At 45.6% G+C, this 15,714-nt stretch overlaps 2 protein-coding genes and 1 long non-coding RNA gene across 23 annotated transcripts in view; 2 read left to right on the top strand and 1 right to left on the bottom strand.

Moving 5' to 3' along the window:
* Positions 1–3,474, top strand: part of Atp5f1c (ATP synthase F1 subunit gamma) — a 22,289-nt gene extending 18,815 nt beyond the window's left edge. Inside the window, exons 7-9 of one of the 5 annotated variants that reach the window (NM_053825.2) lie at positions 278–374; positions 2,723–2,759; positions 3,347–3,464. In NM_053825.2, the coding sequence (NP_446277.1) occupies positions 278–374; positions 2,723–2,729 (104 nt within the window). In that variant the 3' untranslated portion in view covers positions 2,730–2,759; positions 3,347–3,464. Of the gene's footprint in view, positions 1–277 lie in introns of all 5 variants that reach the window. The other 4 variants (XM_006254231.5, XM_063276021.1, XM_006254229.3 and 1 more) reach the window with 4 other exon arrangements.
* LOC102546431 (uncharacterized) overlaps positions 1–14,354 on the bottom strand; it is a 22,827-nt gene extending 8,473 nt beyond the window's left edge. The window contains exons 1-5 of one of the 16 annotated variants that reach the window (XR_010059245.1): positions 12,490–12,613; positions 6,566–6,668; positions 6,155–6,316; positions 4,492–4,680; positions 228–511 (exon numbers count right to left, since the gene is read on the bottom strand). This is a non-coding gene — a long non-coding RNA (uncharacterized LOC102546431). Of the gene's footprint in view, positions 1–227; positions 4,681–6,154; positions 6,317–6,565; positions 6,673–12,482; positions 12,619–14,266 lie in introns of those variants that run through there. The other 15 variants (XR_010059244.1, XR_010059253.1, XR_010059246.1 and 12 more) reach the window with 15 other exon arrangements.
* The window catches only part of Taf3 (TATA-box binding protein associated factor 3), a 152,892-nt gene continuing 149,941 nt past the window's right edge, over positions 12,764–15,714 (top strand). The window contains exon 1 of one of the 2 annotated variants that reach the window (NM_001271342.1): positions 12,764–13,065. In NM_001271342.1, coding sequence (NP_001258271.1) covers positions 12,900–13,065 — 166 coding nt within the window. In that variant the 5' untranslated portion in view covers positions 12,764–12,899. The remainder of the gene's footprint in view (positions 13,066–15,714) is intronic. The other variant, XM_006254228.5, reaches the window with a different exon arrangement.

The following is a 15,714-nucleotide window of genomic DNA, read 5'->3' on the forward strand; positions in this document are numbered from 1 at the left end:
CGTCTGTCTGAGTGTTGCTCAGAGTGGCACCAAAAATGTTAAAAGAGTGTTTTGTTGAGGTGTCCATCTTACTTGATAGTGGATTTGCAAGCACCATGAACATGGCTTGTGGAAAATGTGAAAAATAACTTGATTAAATTCCTACCAACCTGAAAGGCCAGTTTGGGGGTCCAAATTGCAGCAGAATTTACTTCAACTCTTAATTGCTTCAATTAAGTAGAAATTACTCTTTTCAAAACGTTTTATTGTGGTGTCTGTCTGTCCCTTTTGTTTGCAGCTGATATGATTGATAAATTGACGCTGACTTTCAACCGCACCCGCCAGGCCGTCATCACGAAGGAGCTGATAGAGATCATCTCCGGGGCTGCTGCTCTGTAAGTAGTGTAGCTGGTGCCTGTGAAGCCGCTCTTCTCTCCGCACGCACGTGGGTCAGCGAGCCTCGGGCCGTTGACTTTTCTGTTCTGTTACAACCGAAAAGACTTGCTGCAGCGTCTGTGTCCTTTCATCAATCCTGATGGAAAAGACATCTCTGCTTTATCCTTACGGTTTGAGCTGAAATGTTCAAATTTAATTTCCCATCTTGAGAGAGGCCTTTGTATGCAGTTGACTTTCTTGAAGTATTGGGGAGAAAGCCGTGAATAATTCAGTATCAATTTGGAAAGTCTGGTTTTGGAACTAATTGTATCTATAAGCCAAACTTTCTCAGTTAAAGACTAGTTTTAGGTTTGATTTTATATAATTCTGTTAATTACTGGATGATGAGAATTTTAAGTCACTAAATATTCTTCATTGGTAAATACCAATGAGTACCATAAAATAGCATGCTGTTTTCCGCCAGATAATGTCTGGATTGTTGAAAGATTAAACTGGCCATCAACCACGTGCAGTTTCCCAGGCAGGTTGTTATAACAGAGGAAGCATGTGGTGATTGCCTTTGGCTTGCTAAGGCTTTCCTCCTCCTGACTGGCCACTGAGTTCTCTGAGTTTTACCTTCTAGAACGCTCTAATCTTTCCTGTCTTCATGCCATTTTTTAAACTGTAAAAGGGTTTGCTGGGGATAGGGGTTTGCTGCATTGCCTGAGCGGTTCCCAGAGTCATAGGCTCGGGCTTCCTCTCTGCCTGCCTAGTGGCATCAGGGCTAGTCTGAAGAAAGATGTAATTTGTAGATGCCAGACCCTCAAGGTGTAGTAGAGGCTGTGCTTGTTTTCAGAGAATATACTATCTTTGTTATGAGGACACAAAGAAGACAGTACAGAATTATGGCGATTACTGAAACTTTGGTCTGGGGCCATATTGTAAAGGGTTTAAAGAAGACCGTGTGTAGCCCCCAAGGGGAAGATACTTCCTTGCTGCCTTTTTACAGGTTCAGCCTTCAAAAAAGTCTACTTTGTTGCATGTAAACCTGTACTTTCTGGCCATCAGCAATCTTTCTCATATAGAATTGTATAGTTACTTGCTTGAACCTTGATCTTCCCAGGTCTTTAAACACATCGTCCTGTTTTTCACTTCCAAGAGGTGTCTGGTCTTGTCTGGGCTTCAGTTCCTCTCTGATTGTTCATTCTTCATCTGACAACTCTTCACCTTCCTTGATTGGGCGAGGGGAATCTTTTCTTCCAAAAAAACCTAACTTTTGTTGTCTAAGTGAGGCATCTTTTAGCACCTGACCACACACTGTGTCTTAGTGCTATGCTATTTTATCAGGAATTGACTTTTATTGGTCCCTGTCCTTAAGCCTTGGAGGGAGCGGGGTTTAAAACTGATTGAGTCAGTGGCATATAAAGTTACAGCTTGTTCTCTGTCTGGGTGAGCATCCTGGTCCTAAGCTGTTTTGCTCTCTAACATAGCTTTGTTATGACTGACCCAGCAGGCCATCACTGCCTTATCAGCATAGAGCACCTTGATGTCCAGGTTATAAACATGGTTAAGGTACTCTGTCTGATTCCCGGGACTTTGTCTCCTATGACATAAGACTAATACTAGGATTAAGTCATGACTTTTTTGTCAAATGCCAAGCTGGTATATCTTGTGACATGGCTTAGGGGAAAGAGTAGACTTCTCAAAATCTGAGAGCAGTATGAGAACCAGCAAATACCAAGTTCCCTTTTTTGCTTCTAAAATGGGAGATGCTAGGTATGAACTGTGAGGATCTAAATTCTGTAGCTTAGGACTGGGCCTTTTTTCTTGCTTAGGGATGTGAGAAACCTCACTTAAACCAGTGAGAAGAGGGAAACTGAGACGTTGAGCTAAGACTTTAGAGAAAGTAATCTTATTGGAACTATATTTTCACTTTCTAGGTAGTGAACGTGTGTATTGTGAAGGTTACTTGTGCAGTCTCGACAGTGGTTCACTTTTATTAATGGGTTTGCGTGCTCTGAAACCTACCAGGGATTGTTGTTCAGATTTTAGTACAAAAACTGGCTTTTAGTGTTAAAATGAAAAGAATGAATGAATCATATTTACATTGTCAGCTTAATCTCTTCAATTGTATGTCATTTTTAAAGATATAAAAATATGTTGTCTTGCCTATTTGAACATTTTTTTATTGCCTCTAACTACATTGCAGTCTACAGCATCATATGTTGAATGGTTGTTAAAGATTGTAACTGTTTGCTGCATTGTATGCTCAGGATAACATGTAAAGAAATAGCCTGTAGTTAACTAGCATGGATTGCTTACTAACCTGCTTGTTTTGTGCTCTTGTTTCTTTTAATATAATAACCAGGGATTAATGAGAATCAAGTTACATCCTCAGACAAGAGGTAAAGTTCATATACTCTTCCCCTAAGCCTTCAACAAGGAAACCTTGCTAGGTATCACCAAAGCTAGCAGTTACTAGTTAGTGTTACTAGTTAGCATTTCTAGTTAGCAGACAGGCTAGCTGGGCAGGCTGGTTTATAGTGCAGCCAACTGTGGGTGTGGTCGGGTAGTACGGGGTGCAGGCCGAGAATTAGATGTGGGTGTTGCTAGTGAGCCTTTGTGTTCTGGAAGGTGTGGATACAAGGAGGTAAATTCAGGCACTGAGAACCTGAATTACTGTAGTGTATTACGTATAGGTTAATGAGAGCAGTGCTTCTCAAGGCTATGGTCCTGACTCCTGACGGCTGGCTCCTAGGAGAGTCCTTTCTCCACTCTGCTGTAGCCTGTGGAGAAACAGCCATTTCCATGAGTTCCATGAGGAGGGCAGTGTTATTATATACGAGTTTCCCTCATAGCCGAGAGTCCCAGACCAGAACTATGAGCTACCTGCACCTTCTGTGGAACTGCAGGCCTCTGGGCCCCGTTAAGGGTGTGTTCTTACTTTTCACGGGACTTCCTGTTTGACTCCCATTTCTGTACTGTTTTTCAGGTGAAGAAGGAAAACGCAGCTGATTTTAACTGATTGCTGTCCTTGTTAGAAGAAACTTGGTCCACTGAGTCACAAAGACAGCAGGATGTTTGTAAATTATCTTACAATAAACAACTTACAATGAGAAACTCAGTCTTACTATTAATAAAGTTCTCAGAAGGAGGTACTGTAAGTGGTTGGGAATGGTGACCCTGTGCTGTTAAAGTCCTTCAGCAGAAGGTCATTTCAGGTTGGATTTACAGGTTTCTGCCCACCTTCAATGGCCTAGAGCTCTGGGTCCCAGGCAGGAATATCTGCAGGCCAGTCCCAGGCATTTCCCATGCCTGCTGGGAAATGTCATTCACACAGCTGGGGCAGCTTACTGTTTCTCACCAAAGTGCCTCACAATTTCAGGCGCATAGATAGTTTCAATAATTTTTAAATAATATTTTGTGCGCATTGATAAGGGATGTCGCACATAGATGACCGTTAAGATTTGGAGGGCTGGGGAGATAGCTTAGTAGTTAATCCAAGTTTAGTTTCCAGCAACTCCATCTGCAGGGGTCTGATCTGTATTTTGGCCTCCTAGCGTCAGTGTACTTGTCTCATAAAATGTGAATGCCTGAAGTGCATGTACTACATTATATTAGCCATTCCAACAGGGATGGATGGTCAGGGATTTTCTATTTGTTTAAAATAGAGCACTTAATGTCACTGGAAATCAGTGTAAGGGCTCCTGAAAACAACACAAACAAAACTCCCACAGGCCCAGCTATATACCACCACTCTGTTGTATATCGGAAGAAGTCTGTCAGCATACCCTAAGGGTATCTGCATGCCTGTGGGCTTATTGGATTTGTTTGGGGTTTTGTTGTTGTTCTTTAGATAGTTTATGTATGAGTACACTGTCTCTGTCTTCAGACACACCAGAAGAGGGCGTCTGATCTCATTACAGATGGTTGGTTATGTTGCTGGGAATTGAACTCAGGACCTCTGGGAGAGATGGCATCTTAACCACTGAGCCATCTGTCCAGCCCCCCATGCCTGTGTTTTTAACACTGCACTATTGACAGTTGCCAAGATACAGGCTCAACCAAGATGTCCACCAACAGATGGATGAATGTAGACATCACAGTGGCTCTGGAATCATAGGGGAATTTGGTTACTTTCTATTAGACGAGCCCCTCGTGGACGGGTCAGTGATTGTCAGGAAAGGATCCTGTCTTTGCTGGCCTCAGACTCCTGAGGGCTCTCAGGTCTCTCTCTTCAGGACTTGGCTTAACAGTCAGCTCACTTTCCATTTCCAGGACAGCGCGGAGTGCTGGGAGGACTGGTGCTCTCTGCATCCCAGATGCCTGGAGGGAGGAAAGCAGGGCTTTGACAGAGTCGACATTAAGAATAGCCTGTGTCCGCCCGACCTATGGCAGACTCGCCTTCTGAGCAGGACCACACTTTCTTGTCATTCTTAGTGGTACACACACCAGTTTCCCTGAGTATGTTAGAAAGTGGTTCCCCTAATTTTGTCCGCTAAGCCGCCAAATGACTCTATTGAGGCCTTTCATCAGTGATATTTTTCTTGTGAGAACTGCATGTTTAGTGTAGGGGAACACACAGTCTCACACGGTAAGCAAATGATGAGCCTCACCTCTAATTCCCCCGGAAAACATGCAGGGCTCAGGCCTGGTCTTTCTGAATGGTGGTCTTGGCATGATGGCGTTGAGCGGTGACTCAGCTGTAGTAGCTGAGTGAGGAGAAAGACAGATCCCCCTACCCTGTCATCCTCCTTCCCACTGCCCCACTTTCCAGAATCCATTTTCACATTGGTTTGCAAATTTCTCCTTTCTTTGTATGTTCTCCAATCTCTTCTGGTAAATCTCCTACTCCATTTCTTTCCCAAGTATTGTAATTATTTAAAACATTAATTTTAAATGTTATGACTCAGTGTTTCCCTGCATAAATGCCTAGTTCTCACGTTCCAAAGGCTTGACAACTTTCATAAAGTGCCATACAGTAAATACCTTAGGCCTCTGGGCCACATAAGGTCTCTTCTTGCACAGTCAGTTTGTTTGTACAAATCGTGTGTGTGTGTGTGTGTGTGTGTGTGTGTGTGTGTGTGTACCCAGTTTGACCCTGTTTTAACTGCCAATTCTTGTTCTAGAGGCCTGGAAATCCTTGATGTGTCTACTCCAGGCTCATTAATCTGTACTTGGGACTGAAGGGATGGAGAGATGGCTCAGCAGTTAAGAGCACTGACTGCTCTTCCAGAGGTCCTGAGTTCACATGTGTAAAGAAATCATTAAAAACAATAAAATGTCTGTACTTGTGAATGTATTGGAGGCCCTGAGCTTCACTTCGTGAGCTGTTGGGCTGTGTACTGGGCCACTACCTGTATCAGTATCTTCAGGTCTTAGCAGATTCTTGCCAGCTCCCTGGAGAGTGGAGGCTTTGAAGTCAGCATCAAGGTGGGTGAGGGATGGAGCTAAGCATTTCCACCTCAGATCTCCTAACTCTTCAGCCAGCACCTGCACCAGCCAAACTCCACGCCCCACCATCTGATGCTCTCTGAGGAAACAAACCTGTTTCCTTGGACTGCAGGGGAGTTATTGCAAAGGCGCAAGGCCCAGTTTCAGAGTCACTGGGGTATTCCTCATCTCTCTACAGCTCTCTTGATCCTTGGGAAATTGTCCTTGGCTGACGTTTTGGTAGAACAAGGAGAGTTATGACTTGCTGTGAGCAAGTAGGTACTGGGAATTAAACCAGGGTTCTCTGCAAGAACAGTCAGTGAGCCATCTCTCTGGCCCACTTTGTTGTTCTGAAATATTGTCTTACCGTAAAGGAGGCTGACGTGGAGCTTCCTATGTGGCTGGGCTGGGCCGGGCCTCCTAATCCTCTTGCCCCAACCTTGCCAAACACTGGGATTCTGTGTAGCTGAGCACTGGTTTTTATCTCAATATCAGGTTTTGTCATGGTATCCTCTGCTCTTTTCATCATCTAGCAAGAGAGAGTAATGGGGACTGGGCTCAGAAGTCTGCCTCTGTGTCCTAGTAAGTTGGCTACAGACATTTGACTTCCTTTGCCCTTAACCTCATGTGCTGGTCTGATGCTTTATGGCTTGGACCATCAGAGGTTCAATCCCAGTACCACATATATAAGCAGAGAGAAGGGAGGTTGCTGCCTCTAAACTTCGTGTTTGAAAATAGCAGCTCTACTGAGATACAGGTCACTTGCCATAAAACTCACCCAAAGTATAATTCAACCAGGTAGGTAGGTAGGTCCAGCACTCTTGGGGGCAGAGACAGGAAGGTCTCTAAGTTCACACAAGTCTACATAGCAAGTCCCAGGCCTGTCTCAAAGGGATAAAAAAAGGAGTTCAACTTAGTATATTAGGAGTTGTAGATTGCCCCATTTTATGGGACGATAGGTTGTTGTAAAAGGGCCTTATTTGGTCATTGCTGACTCAGTTCTGCTGTGAGTGAGGAGACCAAGAGCTCCTGCTAGCCTCCAAGGCTGAGGTGAAAGGGGAAGAGGAAGGAGGAGATGGAGGGAGTCCAAAACCCGAGGGATTGCCATGCGATTAAGATCTTAATGATCGTATGGCCTAACTCACTGAGGTACATCTACAGAGTCATGGGGAATTAGAGGATCGCGTCTTGCACCTTCTAGTTTGGGGAAGGAAGCACCGTGCCAGGAAGCAGAATGTCATGCTTAGGAATTCCCTCTGAACTACACACTGATGGCATAAATGGCTCCCGGGTTTGATTAAGGTCCAGAATAGGGAGGGCGTCTGTGAAGGGCCAGGCCTGTAGTAGACTGCAGTACTGCAGACACCTGAGGTGGGAGTAATCCTGTAGGCTTAGCACAAGCCTTAAAGGGTAAACCACAACGCAAAGCCCTGATTCTAAGGCCGTATGTATGACCCAGAACCATACAGCCTTGCAGAGATACCTACCATGCGCTGGGTTACAAGAGAGATGAAGGGTGTGGAGGGATAGCAAGGAACACAAGCTAGGTCGGATAAACTGCCAAGCCAAAACTTTGCACATTAGATTGGCACATTAGATTAGGTGGCATGGAGACACAGGGAGGAGGCCCACTGTGAGTTGGGGCCAGCTTGGTCTATGTTGTGAGTGCCAGGAATACAGAGAGAGCCTGTCTCAAAGACTTTGCTCTCACACTTTCAGTAAGACTGCACATCCAGAATTCGTGATCAGGGCTCACAGGGTACAAGCAAGCTACTGAGAAGGGAAGCCCGTTCCCACTTGTCTTGGTTAAGGTTGTACCAGCACTTCGCCTTCACCAAGAACAACGATCACACCACAGTTCTTCATGTCCTGCTGGTGGAGAGGAGGAAAGGCCAACCTCCATCCATAGATGAATGGCCAAAGAGGCAGATCAAGAACAGAATGAAATGGGACAGTACCACGATGTCACTGTTGGACTGTGAAAGCTTTCTTAGGGGCAAGAGCAATAAACAACCTCTAGGGCACTTTCTTGCAATGGAAACCAAAGCGCGCGCGTGTGTGTGTGTGTGTGTGTGTGTGTGTGTGTGTGTGTGTGTGTGTGTGTGATGAAGTAAGTAAGCTTTGTCTCCTCTAATAGGATTGTGAAACCCCACCCTCAGGTACCCCTCAGAATATGACTGGATTTGGAGATACAGCCTTTCGGTTTAGGGTTTTTGTTGTTGTTTTGTTTGTCTTGAGTCAGAGTCTCATTGGTTGTGAACTCACAGCTCCACCTGCCTCTGCCTCCCCAGGGTTTCGAGTAAAGGCGTGCACACCTGGGTGAGAAAAGGCATTTCAGAAGTAATGCTGAACTGGCAATATGGCTTGCTTGGTAAAGGCACTTGGAGCCAAACCTGAAGACTTGAGATTGTCCCCTGGGGTCCAAGTGTAGGTGAGAACTAATTCCCAAGTTGTACTCTAATCCTGCACATACGTGTAAGTGGACACGCACACACACACAAAGTTAACGAATAAAATAAAGTGGTCATATTAAACTGTTATAAGGACGGGTCCTAGTTCACTGTACTAGCTGTTCTTCTAAGAAATGGAAGAGAAACGAGGACTGTGCACACTGAGACATAGGTCATAAAGTTCACCAAGAGGAGGCAGCAGTCTGTAACCCAGACAGAAGGGGCTCAGGCACAGCCAAGCATGCTGGCCTGCAGAACTGTAAGACAGCGGCTGTTGATTAAGCTACCAAGCTGCAGAACTGTGTTACAGATGCTCAGGAAAAGTCCCTTGAGGCTTTTCAAAGAGACCAAGGTGACAGACAGCATCTGCCCTTTCAACACTAGAAAGAGCAGCCACTGTGTTGCTGAGTGGACATTCCTGCCCACGGTTCTGATCCACTGGTGTCTCGGTTACTTTCCTGTCGCTATGCCAAGGCAATGCATAAACGAAAGCACTCGATTTGGGGATTACAGTTACAGAGGGTTAGAATCCATGATGACCATGGCTGGATGTAGAAGGGGCACGCAGGCAGGCAGGACACTGGAGCAATAGCTAAGAGCTTACCTCTGATCTGAAAGCCTGAGGCAGAACTGGGAATACATGGGCTTTTGAAATCTGAAAGCCTACCCTCAGTGACATCTCCTCCAACAAAGTCACGCCTCCTGATCTTTCCAGAACAGTTCCAACAACCGGGGACAAATTATTCAGATGTATGACCCCATGGGGGGCACTCTCATCCAAAACACAACTGTCCCAGCCCAGGGATCTGTTTTACAAGCGGTGTTTAGGAAAGGCACCAGATGGGAAATCCACTGTCAATGCCCTGTACCACCTGAAATCACCATGCTGGCACAGCTGATAGGAAGCACTTGGTGGGGTGGTCTCTGAGGACCCTCTCGGTACATAACTTAGTCGATGGCTTTTCTTTGTTCTCAACAGGCAGCTAACGTGGAGTAGAGGCTGACGTTTCTCCACCTGCTGTCACTCCCAGGGACGTACTTAGATAATTGTTCCAATTCCTGCAACCCAGAGTTCTGGAGGCTTATGGGTCTAATCTCCAAAATGGACGGCTTTTACCAGCAGAGACGGTAAACGTCCTATTGTAAGGAACAAAGGTTGTAGGTACTACTTTAGTACTTCAGCCAAGAGGCAGCAGTGGGGAGGCCCGTCTAGGCAGCTGATCCTGATTATAGGAGAAGACTGGGCTGTTACCCTAATGGGCAATAAATAGATCACTGCTTGGTGGTCTGTTTGGGTGCTTTTGTTCAATTTCGATGGTGAAATGACAAGGTCAGCAGCCACATTCTAGAAAGGACATGGAAACCTAGAACTCAGAGCCCTCCCCTACATATGGGGCCTGACCAAGCCCCTGAAAATAGAAGTGGGGCCATCTGCAGTAGGAAGAGTGGTAACAGCTTCCAGACTTCCCTTTTGATGATGTTCTCAGAAGAGAACTCCCACTACCTCTGGAAGAAGAGAGGGGAAACAGATGAACTGTGCTGAATATTATAAGGTACTAGCGAGCTCCTCAGGCCTCAAGGACATTGGCCTTCCTTGGAACTGACTCAGCTATAAACGGCACATTGGACTAAGAGCACACACCCTTTCCTGGAAAGTCTACACCAAGTGACCTATGAATTTGGCACTGTAAAGGTCCAGTAGTTTCAGCAAGCACTCTGAGATTAGCTGAGGGCTTCCTTGACAGTGTATCTGCCTGGCTCCCACTCCTCCCCTCCCACATTTGGTGTCCTGAGAGTGCTCCCGGATAAACCTGCTGTAGAGTTCGCTCCATCCCACACTTAGCTTCCTGGGAAACCGAAGTCGTGGACATATGGTCATACATAGAACCATATGTTACACAGGGAGCTATGCTGGTTTGGGAAGATAAGTGCTGAGGCTTTTCAGACTTAAGTACCATGAGGTTTGAAGCTTACTTTCAAACCGTTCTTGGAAAAAGTGAGTATAAGTTAATTAAAATATACCCATATATAGTAAATGTGGCAAAAGGTTAATAATTTGTGAATCTTGTTTCAGTTTTTCTGTAGTTTTAAAATTCTCCCACCATACAAAGGCAAATAAAGAGGTGGGGGGGGGCGGTGAAATCCAAGGTATGAGTTTCAAAGGAAGGAAATGTTAGATGTTATCAAATAGTTGTAGAAACGAGCTAGGCCCAGTGGCACACTCCAAACTTGGGAGGCAAAAGGAGGCAGATCTTTGAGTTCAAAGCCCGCCTGCTCTAGAGTTCTAGGACAGCCAAGGGCTACGCGGAAACACTGTCTTGAAAAATCAAAAAATAAAAAAGTTCAATTAAGACTAGAGATGTAAAGTATCCTTGAGATTTTTGCATCAAAAAGGCTCCTGATTCTTGGGTACAGAACTATCAATGGACCTAGTATTGTTGCTCCCCTCCCGACTGCCATTTGTCAAACTTAACGTTTTCAGATTTACTGGGATTTCAAGACTTAAAAAAGAAATGTTCTGGATATATAAAATGAGGATTTAGTAGACGGGCTTATAGGCTATAGGCGCTAACCCAACAATGGCGCCTACAAACAGAAGGTCCAATAATTCAGGAGGTGTCTAGTGCGAGAGGTTGGATGTCTCAGCTGATCTTTAGTACACTCTGAAATCTCTACTTTCAGGGAAGGAACGCACTTGTGAGCTAGAGTGAAGGCAAACAGGCAAAGGGAAAGCAAGCTATCTATCTATCTATCTATCTATCTATCTATCTATCTATCTATCTATCTATCGGCTGCAGAAGGAGTGAGCCATATTAAAGATGGATAGTCCCACCTCAAAGATCTAGATGAGGGGGTTGGGGGTTTAGCTCAGTGATAGAGCGCTTGCCTAGGAAGCGCAAGGCCCTGGGTTCGGTCCCCAGCTCCAAAAAAAAAGAACCAAAAAAAAAAAAAAAAAAAAGATCTAGATGAGTAGTGGCTCGTCCCCCTTCAGATGACTTAATGAAGAAAAGTAATCCCTCACCGGTGTGACCAGTCATTTGGGTGTTAGTCATTTTGATTCCAGATGTAGTAAATAAATGTTGATTACTGAGATTGGTCATCACAGCTGCGCAGAAACGATTTACTGGAGAAGGCGCATAAAGTTATATACCGAATATGCAATAATTCATATGGCAGGCACAACTGAGAAATGGAGTGGCTAAGTTCAGCCGAAGTGGGTTTGGTTTAGCTGAGTAGTCACTGGAATTAGTTTGGCTTCTAATTTGAAACTTTTTATTTTTCCATCCTGGAACTAGCTCTGTAGACCAGGCTGGCCTTGAACTCAGATATCCGCCTGCCTCTGCCTGCCCGGCACTGAGATTAAAGGCTGCAAATTGAAACTTTCATACTGCATCTGAGTAATCAGGATCTACAGCAGCCGCCTCCGCTGTAGAGGCTGAAGTGGAAGGATCACTTCAGCCCAAAAGACTAAGGGCAGATCAGACAACATAACAAGATTGAGACTCACAGGGGAAAAAACATCCCACTATTTCAACCCAAGCTATTTATCATATCATCTCGGTTTCTGGTACCGTGTAAGAGTCAGGCAAAATTCAACTAGTGCTGGAAGACAGCTCCGGGAAAGACAAGGCAACCATTCTCTGGATAAAAATCAATCTCAAGGATTTAAAGGCATATTCGACCTCTGTAGGAAACTGCATTCTCCATGTCCTTGATAGACTACTGACTAGTAAGACGCAAACCAGAACTATTTTTAAGGGAAGAATAAACTTCATTAAAATAATATCTTGCTCACTACTGGTAGGGGCGGTTCCCACTAATTGAACACGTAAGATTTTCCCAGCCCTGTTATGAAGAGCATTGAACGACACAATGAACAACTTGAGTTTATTGCTCTGTTTGCTTTTTAGAGCCGGGGTCTTTCTCGGTGACTCTGGTTGGCCTCTAGCTTATGATTCTCTTTCCCCAGCCTCCTGAGTGAACACCTTGGATTTGACTCAGACCGCCCAAGTGGCCATTATTTCATCCCGAATATTATCTTCTATTTCGTCTTTTAATTTATTTTTTTACTTTTTTTAAATTCAAAGGAAAACTGAATCGAATCCGTGTGCTGAGGAGTGGCTTAAATTCCCAATTCCCTAGTCTCACATGTAAATCGCTAGCAACACTATTAATGTTAACTCTTTAACATTCCAATGTCACGCATTGCCTCCCTGGTTTGCCCCTGAACACAGCGATGGTCACCTCTTACTTTTCCATCAGTCGGGAGAGAAAGACGCTGGCACCTGTTGTCAGGGAGGCGCAGACTCCACCTGCGCCCAGTCGCTCGGCTTCCGGCCGGTGTTCAGGCCCTAGAGTCGATCCGGAGACTATCGCTCCCTTCCTAATGGGCGGAGCCTGTACCTCCTCCCTCTCGGTATTCTGCTTGTGCTGCCTAGTCCCGGCGGCCGTCCAGCGGGAGGCGGAGCGAGTCCAAAATGGCGGCTCTCAGGCTGGCGCGCTCCGTGCTGCTGAGGCTTTGAGGTGGTCGCTCGGGGCCGGAGGGGGACGATTTCCCCGCCGCGGGGCCCCCAGAGAATGAATCGGGGGCTCTGCTGAAGCGAGACGGCAGGGCTGGAGAGCAGTGGCAGCAAAGGGCTGCGGTGGCGTCCACGCAGCGGGATGTGCGAGAGTTACTCCAGGTCGTTGTTGAGGGTCTCGGTGGCGCAGATCTGCCAGGCGCTGGGCTGGGACTCGGTGCAGCTCAGTGCCTGCCACCTCCTCACCGACGTCCTGCAGCGTTATCTGCAGCAGCTGGGCCGGGGCTGCCATCGGTACTCTGAACTCTGTGAGTACTGGGGCTGGGTTGTGGGAGGGCTGCCCCAAGCCGGTCACGAGTGACACCTTTGCCCCCCCCTCCCGCACCCCTTTGGGCGTCCCCTCCAGGGGTGGCGTTCCGAACCCGGCTTCGAGATGGGGATCCTCTCAGACTCCGATGGTCTGGGGCTTCCACCGTCTCCTGCGAACTCCAGTCATCCTTTAGGTGCCTCTTCCTCATCCGCTAACTTCCCGCCACCAGCAGGGAAGCGGGGTCCCGGCTCGCAGCTACACGCCCTCTCACCTATGCTGGTCCTGGAATGGTGCTTCGTTCTCTCTCATTGTCTCGGGTCTGCTGCGGCCAGAGCCACCCCCAGAATGCTCTCCACCTCGCTCACCTTGGTCTTTTGCCTCCCCTGCCTGCAAACTACTACAACTAGTTGTCACAGGCGCTCCGTCTACCGGCCGTTTCTTACAAGGCTGGCCATTCCTGAGCTCCTAACTAGACTCGTTGACAGCTCTGCTCAGTCAGGGTCGCTGCCTCTTTTTTCCCCCCTATCTGTTCGTTTCACAGACTTCTCCACTTGCTACTTTTCAAGGCCGGTTCTGTCGATTTCGCTGAATAACTTTAACAGCATCTCAGTTACGCACGGAGTCCTTCCTTTATGCTCCTATGTCAGTGTTGATCTAAGTGTGATGGGAGGGATCATAGGGTAATTTGCAAGGTTTTCCGGGTACTCAGTGCTGCAGTATCTGTTGACTTTTAAGTGAGTGCCCAATAGCCTGTTTGGCCGGTGATATTTAATGACTTGGAACGTCTCAGAAGGATTATTTTATAGATGTGTGATGTTATCGATATATGAGTGTATGTGTTGCGGGGCGGGGGGGGGGGGTCGGGTTATACCATTCATTTAAATTCCAAGAAACGGCTTTTAAGGTAGTAAGATGGATAACTAAATGAAGTGTAAAATTAGGACCTATATCACTATACCTTTAAGACTCCAAATGCCATCCTTAACAAAATAAGCAAGCCACAACATAAATCAGATCCTATCTGTGATATAAATCGATAAATCCCATCCTGTCAGTCATCTTTTAAGAAATATTTCAATTCCATTCTGTTGGGTACTATCTAAAAATCTTAACAGCACAGTTCCCTTTGTGAGCTAGTGTCTTTTCTTATCTTTTGCCAGCCCGACATCCTAAACTGCAACCCTGTTGTGCTATTTTACCTTTCCAACACATTTTGAAGCTCTCCACTCCTGCGCACACAGTTTTTTACTGAATGCCCTGGCCCACCAGCAGTACCACTTACCTTCTGAGGTTTACTTATTACTTGCTCTGGGAAACTTGTGTTATTGGATGTCATAATGCTGTGCATATTTCTGCTTTGCTATTCATCATCTTTTTTTGTAGTTGTTTGTGTACATATGTACCCTGTCCCAGAAGATAAATTGATCATAGTCATATTCTGCATAAGTACTATGGTGCTGATTGGAGCGCCCTGACTGTATTTGTGTTACCCTAGGGTTGTTACAAATAAGAAACAGTTGGCTTGTAAATTAATGGATAGTCTACAAAGACTTAATGAATTCCTAAAAATGTGCTTTTTCTTTTGAGTGCTTGATTTTCTAAGTTGTAAACTCCAAAGTGGTTTTCACTCAGCGGCACCTTAAAAGTTTGTCATGACAGAATGATCTCTAGCTTTTGCTTCTTTACCATCAGGGCCCTCTTCCATTGTCCTTCAGTATATTGTTACTATTATGTTTAAGATAGATTTTATTTTGTTACCTAGTTCCCAAACTAAAGGCAGCTGTTGGATACCACTACCCCTGAATACATAGTTACCTTCCATGCCAGGTACTTCATGGATTTAAGCATCTCACAGTGTCCAAATCCTTGTGCTTTACTGTGAACCTCCTCAGTCCTCCCTCTCCCCCTCCCTCTTTCCTCTTTTATTTTGAGACCGGGTGTCTCTACATAGCCCTGGCTCTCCTAGTACTCACTATGCAGACCAGACACCTGCCTCTGCCTCATGAGTGCTGGGACTAAAGGTGTGGGGCCATCACATTTAGCATGAACCCTTTCCCGCCCCCTTCCTCCTCTCCTCCCATTTTTCTTTTGTCTTTTCGAGACAGGGTTTTTTCACATATCCCAGGCTGTCCTAGAACTCTCTCTGTAGATCAGGCTGTCCTTGAATTCACAGAGATCCACCCATGTGTACCACCACTCTCCAGCATGAAACTTTTTTATAATCACCCTTTTTTTTTTCTAGTCAGTTTTCTTTTTTTTTTTTTTTTTTGGTTCTTTTTTTCGGAGCTGGGGACCGAACCCAGGGCCTTGCGCTTCCTAGGTAAGCGCTCTACCACTGAGCTAAATCCCCAGCCCCTCTAGTCAGTTTTCTTTTCCTCCTTTCCACTCTTTTTTTTTTAATGAGGTATGATTCTAAGATTCATTATTCCCCATTTGGATTTGGTGACTCATTAGAAATGCTAATCTATTAAACAGACAGTTTTAGATTGCAGGGTTGCAGACTGTTTATTCATTTACTAGCTAACAATTTTCTGAGTGTCTATACTATTTTGGCTCCACAATAGAGTGATACAAATATAATCAGGGTTTTCCAATCTGCTACCACATTAGGACTGAGGTAGAATATGAATATAGTCAATTTGTCCCC

This window comes from Rattus norvegicus, chromosome 17 (assembly GCF_036323735.1).
Source record: "Rattus norvegicus strain BN/NHsdMcwi chromosome 17, GRCr8, whole genome shotgun sequence".
NCBI classification, from domain to species: domain Eukaryota; kingdom Metazoa; phylum Chordata; class Mammalia; order Rodentia; family Muridae; genus Rattus; species Rattus norvegicus.